This window comes from Molothrus aeneus, chromosome 6, assembly GCF_037042795.1.
Source record: "Molothrus aeneus isolate 106 chromosome 6, BPBGC_Maene_1.0, whole genome shotgun sequence".
In the NCBI taxonomy this organism is placed as follows: Eukaryota; Metazoa; Chordata; class Aves; order Passeriformes; family Icteridae; genus Molothrus; species Molothrus aeneus.
The window spans coordinates 29,498,175-29,511,155 of NC_089651.1; the positions used below are offsets into that span (position 1 = coordinate 29,498,175).

General features: G+C 52.4%; 1 protein-coding gene across 1 annotated transcript; it reads left to right on the forward strand.

Moving 5' to 3' along the window:
- Positions 1-9,140: 9,140 nt before the first annotated feature.
- ZFP36L1 (ZFP36 ring finger protein like 1) lies at positions 9,141-12,687 on the forward strand. Its single transcript, XM_066551596.1, has 2 exons — positions 9,141-9,345; positions 10,164-12,687. The coding sequence occupies exons 1-2, from the start codon at positions 9,289-9,291 to the stop codon at positions 11,112-11,114; spliced, it is 1,008 nt and encodes a 335-aa protein (XP_066407693.1). The 5' UTR covers positions 9,141-9,288; the 3' UTR covers positions 11,115-12,687.
- Positions 12,688-12,981: the final 294 nt, after the last annotated feature.

Below are 12,981 nucleotides of genomic sequence, written 5' to 3' on the forward strand. Positions count from 1 at the left end.
ACCCACACAACACAACTTCTAATTCAGAGTAAGAGGCTTGCCCAATTTCTTCTAGAACAGCTTGCTTTGGCATTTGTGTGCACTGAACTTTCTCCGTCATGGTGGTTTGGTTTCCAGGTTTAGTTAGAATCTTCTGGAGTCCCTCCCAGTCCTGCCAAGACTTGCTTGCATTTATAATGCATGGTTCTCTGTTGGCAGCAAATGCTGTTACCTTTTTATCCTTCTTCGTCTTTCACTGATTTTTGTAATAGTATTCAGAGGGCTGCTTTCGTCTCTGCTAGGCATGGTCCCACCACCCCCTTCCACCTAGTAAACTTTTCTTTGCCAGCTGGAACACTGGCCTTTTACTTGTAATGGATTTTTCCCCAGTTTCTGCCAGTTCTGCCAGTTTCTGCCAGTTCTGACTCAATTTTCAATCCATTATGGGACTTTTCATACCATGGCTAGCTACCAAGTTTGTTTCATTCTTGGAAAGGCCTTTATCAAAAGACCTTTTGAAAGCATCAATTACTATGGTCCCTGCTTGTTCCTGATGAACTATTTCAGAAGCTCGCAGAAGTCAACTGACTGACTAGTGGGTCTAGTGCTCTATCAGTGCACCTTCTGCTGGGTGCTGGTCCACCAGGGTGACCAGCACAGTCCCCATTTTTCTGGAAGCCTCATATTATGCCCTGGGTAAACTCCTTGAGCCCAGGTGTCACACAGAGCAATGCCCTGTCACTGGTACTGGCAGCTGTGCCAGGTGCTGAGGATGCTCCTCTGGGCTCTATCATCCACCCCTGTGTGCAGTGCAGGGGCCACACAGGGTTAAGGCTGCAGGAAACACCTCAGACCCTGCAGGACTGCCCAGGTCTCCCTGGGGAAGGCAGAGTACTGCAGCCAAAACACCAGTTCACCACGCCCCAGGGAATGGCATGTGGCAAAGCCATTCAAAAGCCACCAGAGCAGCAGCCCTGGTCCTCCCTCACCTTTGGAGCCCTTGTCCTTTAACGCTGAGGGCTGGCAGCACCTGCTTGCCATGTGGGGTGCCAGCATGGCCCTAGCACTGTCCAACCTCACCCTCATGCCAGGATGAGAACAACACAGTTTAACTCTCCTGTGGCCAAATGTGCCAGTTAAGCTGGGGTGTCTTGTCCCAGGAATGGTGGGCACTGCCAGCCCATCCCATCCTCTGCCCTTTGCTGCTTTCCCCTGCAGTAACACTGAGATGATGTGTGTCAGGAGACACATGCAGAAGTGGGCCATGGACCAGGAGGTTCAGAAGTGGAGGGGCCAGCATGCCCCCAGGATCAAGGGGTAGGTGCAATTGCCTGAGGTAAGAGTCATGTCCAGCATATTTGGATCTGGGTCTTGTTCGAAAATTAGTTTAGTTTCCCAGTTCACCTGTGAAGTGCTTCAAAGGGCACTGAAAGAGTCTGCAAAGGGCAGCAGGAGCATGAACAACAGCTGAAGCCTGAGGGAAGGCTCTCAGGCTGCCGGGGCAGGCTGCAGTGGGAATTTTATCTCTGACTCCTAGATGAGCAGAATTAGGTAAGCACACAAAGCTTTCCCAATCTGAGTTCAAATGTATGAATTTACCATATCTAACGCCTCCCTGAAATCCAAACAGACTCAATTACATTCTCTTTCTGTAATGAATCAGTAATTATATTGAAGAACACTATTATTTGTTTGGCATGACCTATATAAACCCGACTTGGGGAGTGCATAGTTGGTGTGGTGCCAGTACCCTGCGTATTATTGCCTTATAAACACAACCATTGTTTGAATTTCAGATCAAAACAAACCGAGCCACGTCGCTTGTCAGTTATTAGATATCTTTTTCCCAAATGCTCACCCAGGCCGTATTACAATAACAATAATTATTATTACATACTTCCTTATTGTATGTTTGTGCCGAGGTAGCACATTTGCCTTTTTCCCACACATTAGTTGCTTCTCCTGACTCTTATGATTCACTCCTGCCTATTTCCCAATGTCCATGAGGTCTTTCTGCATTCCCAGCTGCATTTTGTCAAGACATGCAGATTGGCACATGGAGTCATGGTGCTGTATTGCACCAGCCTGCAAAGGGTTGCAAAGCAGCACAGGGGCTTTGCTCCTCGAGGGAATATACAAACTAAAGAAAGATGTGGACCCTGCCCCCAGGTGCTTTATAAATATTTAACTTGGTCTGATAATGTGATAAGGGCTGATAATGTGATTTGGACAGACTAAAACCCAGCCCTGCTTGGGCAGGGCTGCAAATGGACCTTCTGTGGGAAACAGGGTGGGAGGGGGCCAAGCCAGAGCAGCCAAGTGGTGATGCTTTCCACAACCACTGCCACAGCTGGGAGAGGACTCACCTTGCCCAGCCTGGAACACCCAAAATGTAGCTGTCAAATCCTCAGCAAGTTGCTGATCTGCCTTTACAGTCACAGAGGAGAAGCGGGTGCTTGGCTGTCGGTGAGTCAGCCCTTCTCAAGATAAACTCCAAGATATGTGAAATGAATCATACACTAGAGGTGCCTATTTGTCTCCATTGGCTATGCAGGAAGCCTGTCCAACTAATTAGGTTTAGACACCTAACTTTTAAGCACTTAAAAACAGAGGAGAGGAATCCCATCATCATTGACATTCTTCATTACTGGCCTGACAAGGGAGGCAGTGGGAGAGGCTCCCTGGAAATGCCCTACCAGATTTGGAGCTATCCTCTGTGCATGGGAATGTGCAAAGCCTCACCTCTGTGTCCTCCCCCTTGGAGCTCTGATGGGCACAGGGCTCTCCAGCCATGCTCAGCTGGCAGAGATGAAAACATGCTCCCTGCTGAGGTCTGAATGAGGCAACGGTCTTGTGGGAAAAGATATAATAATGGAGCTGAAGTCTGTATTATCATGTATTCAGAGCAGGCAGGAGGAACAAAAAAAAAAAAAAAAGAAAAGGAGACTTGACCTTGGCTTCCAGCCTGGTGCTAAAAGTGTGTTTTGATGGAACGGGATAGGCGGGAAAGCAAGCTGCCTCCCTAATGCAAATATCTCATGGAGCTGTAAGATGTGTGGAGTGCAACCCATGTGTTTGAAAATAAGGTTATGACAAGCTCCACTGTGAAAGGACAAAATGGTATTTTTCAGAGGGTTGCAGCTTAGCCTATTGGAGGTAAGTGGCCACCAGCACAGCAAGCAGCACCTTCTGACACCAACACTGCATGTCACATAAATGTCATGATCCAAGAGACTCCAGAGTTGTCTTAGACTTTCTCAAAAAAGAAAATAAAAAGATGAAAGCATTTTGTCCCAGCACTCTTTTTTTTTTTTGAGAAAAAAAATCATGGAAACATTCCACTGGTTAATGTCTGCTGAATAGTCAGCAGCCAGGGCTGCCATGGCTGGAAACAGGCAGAGGCCAACAAAAAACCACTGTGCTGCATTATCATCTTGCTTGTGTATCAGCTCAGGACCATGGATGCAGGATTTGAAAGAACTGATTTTGTCCTGTTTTCTGAGATCTATGCCTTTCCATGTCCCCAACCACTTGTTACATGCATTAATCATCTTGTTGATACAAAGGTAATTGCTGTTTTGATGTGCAGCAGGTGTCACTTGTTTCTTTTTTTCTGGAATCTCCCAATAGCCTCTTTAAAGCTTCTGGCACGTCCCTTAATCTGAACAATTTATTGAGGTGAGATATATTTGACTTCCCTCTGCCCTGGCAGGCACAGAGCCCTGTGCAGATTAGGCCAGGTTAAGGGCACCTATTTGAAGCTGTGCCCTTGCTGCACACAATAATCTGCTCCTGAGGTTGGGCCCAGCAGGGATACTGGGGACCTCAGGACCACCATGTGCCTGGCTGAGACCTGGAGGAAAGAGGATGCTGGCACCTGGCTGCACAGGCTCTCCCCAGGGAGGGGATGGGGACCTGCAGAAGGATAGAACACCAGTCTCCCCAACAGCAGCTTCGTGCCTCTGCTCCACCACTGATGAGAAACACATGTTGCTCCATACCTCACCTTGCTGCTGCAGCCAGGCTGGGCACTTCCTCAGCTCCCATTAGCACCCTGGCAGGATGGAAATCCCTTCTCTAGCTTCACGCACTTGCAGCATGTTCAGGGAGGAGACAGACGAGTCTTGCACCTTGCCCTAGAGGGTTTGCAGCTTCACTGAGAACAGGCACACCCCTAAGAACAGGGAGGTTTCTCTGCAGGAGGTGGTGGGTGCAGCAGCGATGGGCAGCAGGGAGATCTGCGGTGCTGTGTGAGGAGGCTGTTGGGCTCTCCTGCTTGTCCCCATGTCCAGACAGGATGTGCAGACCCCAGCTGGGCACTGCACTGCCATGGAGCTGGGGTAAAGTAACAGCCCCACACCCAGGTCACAGGCAGGGAGACAGATGTTCCTGGTTGGGCACCTTCACTTTCCACATCTGGCGATGGTCTTCTCCTCCAGCCCCTCAAACCTATTGCCACACTGGTGTGTTCCAGCCCTGCTCCTACCCTCAGCACAGGCTAAGGGTGTCTGGATGCAGCTAGACAGACCCCAGGACGTGGCTAGGCCAGCCTCCTGAGCAGTCATGACAAACAGCTAAACACTTGCATGGGCTTGCTGTCCTGCTGTGTGGAAATACATTAATTGCATTAGTATTTCCACTGGAAATTATAACTTAGATCCATTAACTTCAGCCAATTTCCTTACCCTGCGTCTGCTTAAAAGGACATCTCTGCTTTTTCCACTGCAGTGCCTTGTCAGTGCCACTGGAGCTAAATTTGTGGCAGGCTAGTCACATCCATGTGACACTTCAGAAGAGGCCACACATTACCTCCACCTCCTGCCTTCTCCTCACTTCCCCCAGAGGTAGTCCAACTTCTGAGCTACAGAAAAACAGAAAGCCCTTTTTACGAACAAGTAAAGCAGATCCCAAACCCCATTACTAATTAGTAAAGATGTGCTGTAATTTAGATCACCTTGGATGGTCTTTAGGTCATTCACAGGTGTAAAGTCAGGAGGATTAAGGGCTTATAAAATTTGTCTGGTACGGCTGCTACCAATTCCAGCAAAAATAAGGGAGCTAGCTTCTTGGGTTTCCTGCCACCACAAAGTACACACATGCACACACTCTCTATTTTATGAATGTTTACATACCCGAGCTGCCAGGAATCTCACTCCCGTTGCTTCCCACCACCTTAACACACTTTCCTGTATCTCTGTGAATTTGTTTTCTCACCGAGCAGCTGGTAATATCCCTTTTGCTTGGGAGCAGGCAGAGACCTGACTTCCTCGGGTGCCAGAAAAGCCTGGCAGAGGGCGCACCTACAAGCTGTGGTTTCCATCTCAAACCATTTACACCTCCCAGTGGCTACCCAGAGATGTTCCATGGAAGAAGCGCAAGGCCAAAATAAAAAGAAGCATTAAAAAGTTACAGACAGGTGGGGAAAGGCCACGCTGACATCCGCCTACTCCCCCTGAAAGGCCACAGAGTCTGAGAAGGCGCCTGAAACAGAGGAAACATCTACACCCACATGCAGAGAGCAGCAGAAAGGCACTTCCACACCTACACCTCCAGGGTCACAGCCAACAAAAATAGCATCAGACCCAAAAGACATGTATAGAAGAGTGACTACAGAAAGCCTTGGCTCATTTTACACCCCCAGCAAAAATAAAGTCAGGAGGTTTGTCCTTCCTCTGTTCCCACCCTCTGTACATAGGAGCACCCCTGCAGACAAGACGTGTCTGTTTACCTGAGGATTCCCATGGGAGCAGGGGAGTTAAATGCCCAACTCATCCAAAACTCACAGGGGAAAACGTTGCTTGTGGCAAAAGCACTTCCCTTTCCTACCTTGAAACTTTAGGAACTGAGTGTTAGGAGGGGGAATAAACCAAAACACCCCACCCCCACCCCGTTTTCAACAATTCAGGCTTTTTCGTACTCAAGTTCTTGCTCAGTAACTCTGACGCAAGCAGATCTGCAGGCTTCCGACTGCCAAATGGCTCCAGGTGAGGGGAAGTGCAGGTGTCTTAAGGTAGCAACCTTGTTCTTTTGCCACGGGAGCTGCACCATCATCAAATATATTTGTGGCAAAGCTGGCACTTGGATTCAGTTTACACTCAGTGCTCAAAGTAACCTCTTATTACCCTGGCGGGGAGTTAAACTGGGCGAAGAGTGCAGCCAGCCCGTGACACTGTCCCCAGCCTTCAGCAGAGGCCAGCGTGTGAACCCGTGCTCAGCAGCTCGGGGACAAGATAGTGCTGATTTGAGCATCCCAGTGCCAAACTGGATCAGACCAAAGGTCTGTTGTGGCTTTCCTCTTACCTCCAAGAGCAGCCAATGCTTATGGGAGAAAATGGGGATGAGAGAGTGGTACTTTTGCTGTGCATTGTCCAGCAACAAGTTGCAGAGGTCTGCCTTTGCCTTTAGTAAACCTCCAGGGACTTTTCCTCCATAAATTTGTCGAATTGCTTTTTTGACCCAGTTTATACTTTTGACCTCTACAGCATCATGTGCCAATGAGCCCACAGTTTTATACACACATGCAATTGGAAAAAACAATCCTTTAAATCTCCTGCCTTTATAATTTCATTTGCTGCCCCCTTCTTCCCCACCTTCTGGCCAATCTGGCCTGTTTCAGCTCTCGTGCATGAAAGTGGTTCTTAATTCCTCTGCTAAATGTGGGCACAGGTCTAATGCAGAATCTTATCCCTCTGTATTTAGTGACAAATTTAGCATCTGCTTGCATTTGACCCAGCGAAGGAGAGGGCTCCAAAAGTGGCTCCTGTGCTGAGGACAAGTTTGAGAAGGGCTTGGGAGGTTCTGGACATTTTTTCCTGCTCCCCAGGCCCAGCTGTAGTATCCCAGCTGGAATGTGCTGGGCCTGGATGGACTGAGTCACACAAGAAGGCTAGTGAGCATGGCACTGCATTCATTCACTTTTTCAGTAATCTTCTTTAATAATTGACTTTCATTTATTCATTTACCTATCTTTATTCATTTGCATCTATCCAAGTTCTGGCACGGCTCTGGCGGGCGGTGTAAGGCTCCAATTTTTTCATTCCTCTGCTCGGTGTGAATTCATGCCCACACAAATTCCCACTCCGGCCCGGAGGGCTGTGACTTTTAGCCACGAGGTGGGGTGAGCAGCTAAATTCCTGAGCTGAGCGTGTGCGCAGGCAATGCAAGGCAGACCACCATGGAGTCGGGGTTTGCCAAGCTAAATCACTGGAAAAAATTCCTTCTCGGCTTCAGCCTTTGCCACTTGATCCGCGGAAATGTGCAGTCTTAAACCCCAGGTTTCCAAAACAAATGCACACGGGACAAGCGAATAGCAGCAGGGGCAGCGGGCTGGGCTGGCGGAGGGGCTGCCGGCCCCGGGCTGGCCCCAATCCACTCCGAGATCAGCCCCGTGCCGTGGCTGGACGACAGGAGGCACCGGGCAAAAACCAGGCTGGGAGCGACTCGGTAGTGAAAGAGTTATCTCGGCTGGCTCTCTCCGTAACTCTTGGAAAGTCCCCGAAATGACGTTTCTAACTAACAATTAAAATGGGTTTAATTATAGAGAGGCTTAGAGCCCTGGGAACAAGCACCATCTACAGAACGAGTAAACAACTGCAGAAAATAATAGGCTGTTTGCTCCCTGTCTACTCCTCACTTCTGGCCAAGGTGAGGGGAAAAAAAAGAGACTATAAAGAGAAGGAAATTCGAGGAACCTGATTGCTCTCCTTAAGGAAATAATAATAATAATGATCATAAAAAAAAAAATCTGGAATAGCCCGAGCCTGTGGGCATTTCTCTCCGTTGGTTATTTTGGTTGTTCTTGAAGACCAGAGGAGGAGAAAAAAATCAGCCGCCAGCGCAAAGTCCAGATGCCGCGACTCCAAAGCAAACAGAGGAGGAAGTGGATCATTTGTTTGAAGTTTCGGTGCGATGGCCGCTCGGGTCAGTGCTCTGCAGCCCAAGGCAGGGGTTTCTGTTCTCCCAGCCAAGGCGGAGTGCAGGGAAGGAGCAAGAGCCTGCAGGGCCGGGGCAGGGCCCCTCTCGCCCACCTGCGCAGGGAAGTGTGCTCAGATGCCATTGCTCAGCCTGGGATGAAACACCGTCTGAAGTTACAGCTGGGGCTAAGGGGGATAACTGGGCAGAGACTGAGCACTGAGGCACCCTGGTATTGACAAGCTTTCAACAGTTGGGCTCATTTTAATTTTTATACAGAAACTGCCACCATTGTCCCCCTCATCTCTGCCATACCAAGATCAGTATGAATCATTGAATCATACTTTGTCACTAAAACCTGAAACAGGTCACCTGCTTAGAGACAATTTCTTTTTTCTTTTTTTTTCTTTTTTTTTTTTTTTTTTTTGAGTTTTAGAATGTTGAGTCCTGGGGACTGGGAGAAAAGGCAGGATTTATCCAACAGCCTTTTAAAGGCAGACACGCATTTTAACAACTTAAATTGCTGGGGATGTGAGCTATTTCCCCTTGCAGAGCCTGCCAGGTTTCAGTAAAAGTTTGAAGGAAGGAGCAAGGCTCCGCGGGAGGGGAGGAGGGGGCGGCGGGTGGCCAGCACAAAGCCCTCCGGGGCGCACGGACGCGGCCAGACGCGGGAAGTGTCCGCGAGCCGCGGAGCCGCCGCCCAGTGCGGCCGTTGGGCGCGCGCCCGCCGCTCCCGCCGCGCGGAGCGGAGCGGGACGGCCGCGCGCGCCGGCGGAGGGGAGCTCGCGCGCGGGCCCGTGCCGAGTGAAACGCACGCGCGCACGCACGCGGACACACGCGCACAACGTGGACGCACGCGGACAAGAGCGCGGGCACACGCGCACGGGGGCGCGAGCAGAAACGGACACGCGCGCACAGGCGCGCGGAGTCACTCTGTGCGGCCGCACAACCGCCCCCTCCGGCGCAGCGCAGCGCGGGGCAGGGCAGAGCAGGGCGGGCCGGGCCCGGCCCAGCCACCCACCCGCCGGCCGCTTCGCGTTCTTTTCCCCCCTCCCCCCTTCCCCTTGTCCCTCCCCCTCTCCTTCCTCCCGAAAGTTTTTTTGGGCCTGCCCGCCCGGGTGATTCAGTCGCAGTGTCAATCACCCTGCCCTCCTCCTCCTCCTCCTCTTTCCCGCCGCCGGCTCCTCCTCCCGGGGGTAAGTCACAAACTTTATAAGTTGAGCTTTCCGCGAGCCCCCTGGAAGCGGCGAGCGGGTGCGGCGGCCGGGCGGGCTGGTGGCGGTGTCGGCGGCGGGGGGAGGCTGCGAGCAGGGGCGCTGGAGGCTGTGCCTTACCCACGCCGTGACTCCTCGTGTCCAAGTGCCGCTGCCCCCTCGCTTCTCCCCTCGCTCGCCGAAGATGTCCACAGCCCTGGTGTCGCCCACCATCTTTGACTTGAGCGAAGTTTTATGCAAGGTAAGGGCGCCGGCGGGGGTTCTGCCGCCAACTTCGGGGCTTTTTAGGTTCCTTAGGGTTCGAGTTCGGGCTTCCCTCTTCCCCTCCCCCCCACTTCGTTTTCTGGTTGTGAGCGAGTTCTGCGCCGGGACCGGAGGGCGCAGGGCGGGAACCGAGCGCGGCCACCCCGTTTCGGGACGCTGGGGTCTCTCCCGCCCGCGTTTCCCGCCTCGGTCGCTCCGGAGGAGGAAGGGTGGGGGAGCCGCCCGCGCTCCTGGCGGGCTCAGCCCCGGCGCCGAGCGGGGGGGCCGGATCCTTCCCGTGCCCCCGGGGCCGCCGCGCTTCAACACGCCCGGGCGCGGCGCGGAGGGCGGCGGCGCTGCCGCGGGGCCGGGCGGGAGACGAGCGGGCGGACGGGTGGGCTCCCTCCCCGGGGGGCTCGGCCGCCCCTCGCCGGCCGCGCTGCGGGAGCGGTTGGGCGGGCGCCGCGCCTCGCGCTGCCCTTCCCGCGCGCCGCCGTCCCCGGGAGCGCCCCCGGGGAAGCGCTCCCGTCGCGCGGGGCTTCGGGCGCCCCCCCGCGCCGCGCGCTCGGCTGGCCCCGGGAGCGCTCCGCGCCGCGGACTGGGGGGGCGCGGCGGGGGGCCCGGCCCGCGCGTGGGGCAGCGGGGGCGGCCGCCAGATGCGGCTGCGGGGGAGCTGTCGGGGCAGGGCGGCCGCCGCCGCTCCCCGGGCCCCCGCAGGCGGTGGGTGCCCCGCCGCGCTCTCGGCGCTGCGTGGGGATGTCGGAGGAGGTGGTAGCAGTAGCAGTGACGTGACCGGCTCTTGCTTTGTCCCCGCAGAGCAACAAGATGTTGAATTACAGCCCCTCGGGTGTCAGCGGGTGCCTGCTGGACAGGAAGGCGGTGGGCACCCCGGCGGGCGGGGGTTTCCCTAGGAGGCACTCTGTCACCCTGCCCAACTCCAAGTTCCACCAGAACCAGCTCCTCAGCAGCCTGAAAGGGGAGCCGGCTCCCATGCTGGGCCCCCGCGAAAGCCGCTTCCGGGACCGCTCCTTCTCCGAGGGTGGCGAGCGCCTACTGCAGCAAAAGCAGCCCGGGGGACAGGTCAACTCCAGCCGCTACAAGACGGAGCTGTGCCGCCCCTTCGAGGAGAACGGTGCCTGCAAGTACGGTGACAAGTGCCAGTTCGCCCACGGCATCCACGAGCTGCGGAGCCTCACCCGTCACCCCAAGTACAAGACCGAGCTGTGCCGCACTTTCCACACCATCGGCTTCTGTCCCTATGGGCCGCGCTGCCACTTCATCCACAACGCGGAGGAGCGCCGCGCCGTGGCGGGGAGCCGGGAGCCCGCCGTCACCGACAGACCCCGCCTGCAGCACAGCTTCAGCTTCGCCGGCTTCCCCAGCACTGCTGCCAGCGGGCTGCTGGACAGCCCCACTTCCATCACACCGCCGCCCATGCTGAGCGCCGACGACCTGCTGGGCTCCCCTACCTTGCCTGACTGCGCCAGCAACCCTTTCACCTTCTCCAGCCAGGAGCTGGTCAGTCTCTTTGCCCCCAGCATGGGGGTGCAGGTGCCCAGCGGGAGCTCCCCCACCACCTTCTTGTTCAGGCCCATGTCCGAGTCCCCCAACATGTTTGACTCGCCACCCAGTCCTCAGGACTCCCTCTCTGACCAGGAGGGCTATCTGAGCAGCTCCAGCAGCAGCCACAGCGGCTCAGATTCCCCTATCCTGGACACCTCAAGACGTCTTCCCATCTTCAGCAGACTCTCCATCTCCGACGACTAATCTGGGGTTATTCTTGCCCCTCCCCACCTCTATTACGATGTTAAGCTGAACTCCCCCCACCTTGTCCCCAGTAGCCCAAGCTGGATGGTAACATGTCCACTTGCCTGCCTGATACCCACTGGCTTAAACCTTAAGTGCCAAAATTACGATGAGAAGCAATAACGTTTACAAAATTAGTGCCTTTTAACACTTTTCACTGTGACTGTATTACCTCTCCAGCTGCAGAGGGCACCAGCAGCTCTGTGCACTTCCAGATGTGCAGGAAGTGTCCGAATCCGGCTCCCTCCACTGGCCACGTACTGCATCGCCCTCTCCCAGTCCCTTCCCGACTGGCCAGTTTCTGCTAGGCTGCAGGCATGTGGGCAACTGTTAACATCCAGCCCTCTTTCTCCCCTCCCCTTAAAAGACTAAATCTTGCCTGGATCCGCTCAGGTCTGCGGGAAGAAAAGCTGAGAACGGACAAAGATTGTAGCATGAATGGGACTTCGACTGGGAGGAAGAAAACAAAAGAAAAGCAAAAAAACAGATGGACTATGAGAGACTTGATTTTGGTGCTAAAAGTTCCCCGTGTATACATGTGACATCTTAAAACAAATAAAGAAATAGAGGGGTGGGGCTAACAGAAGTCATTCCACACACACAAGTTCGTGTAAACAAAGTTCCAGTAGACATAGCTTTAATGGTTTTGCTCTAGAGTACTTTAGACCTATCTTAGAGCACTCACGCCAAGCTTTTTATTATTTTTTTCTGGGTTTTTAATTTTGTATAACTTTTCAGAAATTGGAGAGCAAATTTTGCTTGTCACTGCACAACAATATAAAAAGCTTATTTAACTTATCAAAACGTATTTATTGCCAAAACCTTTGCTTTTTAATTTTGTTCATATTTATCGGGATGATGAATCCATAGAATATATTCTTTTATGTTTAAATTATGATCTTCCATATTAATCTTAAGATTGTGAAGTGTCTTTTCCTTTTTTTCCCCACAGTTTAATATATTATACTACAATGACATTTTTTGTAACTTTACACTTTTTTTGGTTATTTTATTTTAAAAAATGAAAAATTAATTTAAAAAAATGCAAAAACTGTGTTTGGATTATTTATTTTAGAACTCCCTCCCCCTTTTTTTGTGTTGGACTGCAAATGGAGTTGTTGTGCATCTTTGCCTTTTCTCTTCTCCTTCTCTTCTCCTCTCCCGGGTCTTGCCTACCTGGGCTTTAGAATGTACATACCTGAGCTCTGTTGCGAGACAACGTGGAAGGAAGACCTTTTTCTTCCTCTTATTGTATAGATTCTTCAAGGAGAAAAGCCTTGGGCTCAAAGTGCCTATCTGAAGACATTCCAAATACAGTTTGTCTTTGCATTTCTGTATTCCAAGTTTGGAGTTTTCCTTGCCAAGGTGAATGGGACTGGCACAAAGAGAATAATGAATGTAATTTTTTTTTCCCCCTGTTACTGTTCGCTACACTGCTTTTTCTTCCTCTTTGTGTGAGTTTATTTAAAAGAGAATCTCTTTTGTAATGACTGTTTGCAGTTTAAATCAATAAACCCCAAGTTTTTTCAAGAAACTGACAGTGGAGCTGGTTTTACTTGGAAAAATTGAGGGGCTGGTTTTAGACAACCCCACAAATGCAGGTGCTTCCCTTCTCTTGACCCTTGAAGTGCCCGCAGTGTGCCCAGGTGTCCCTCCATCGTTCCTCACTGATGCAGCGGGTCAGCTGTGCAAGTGCTTGGGAGCAGATCAGTGGCAGCAAATACCTGGTGTGACCTACCCTGGTGGCCTCTAACCTTCTCGGTCTCTTGTGGAGTGCTCGAGTCACTCAGTCTGTTCCTGACAAGCTCTTTCTGATGAGCACGGCTTA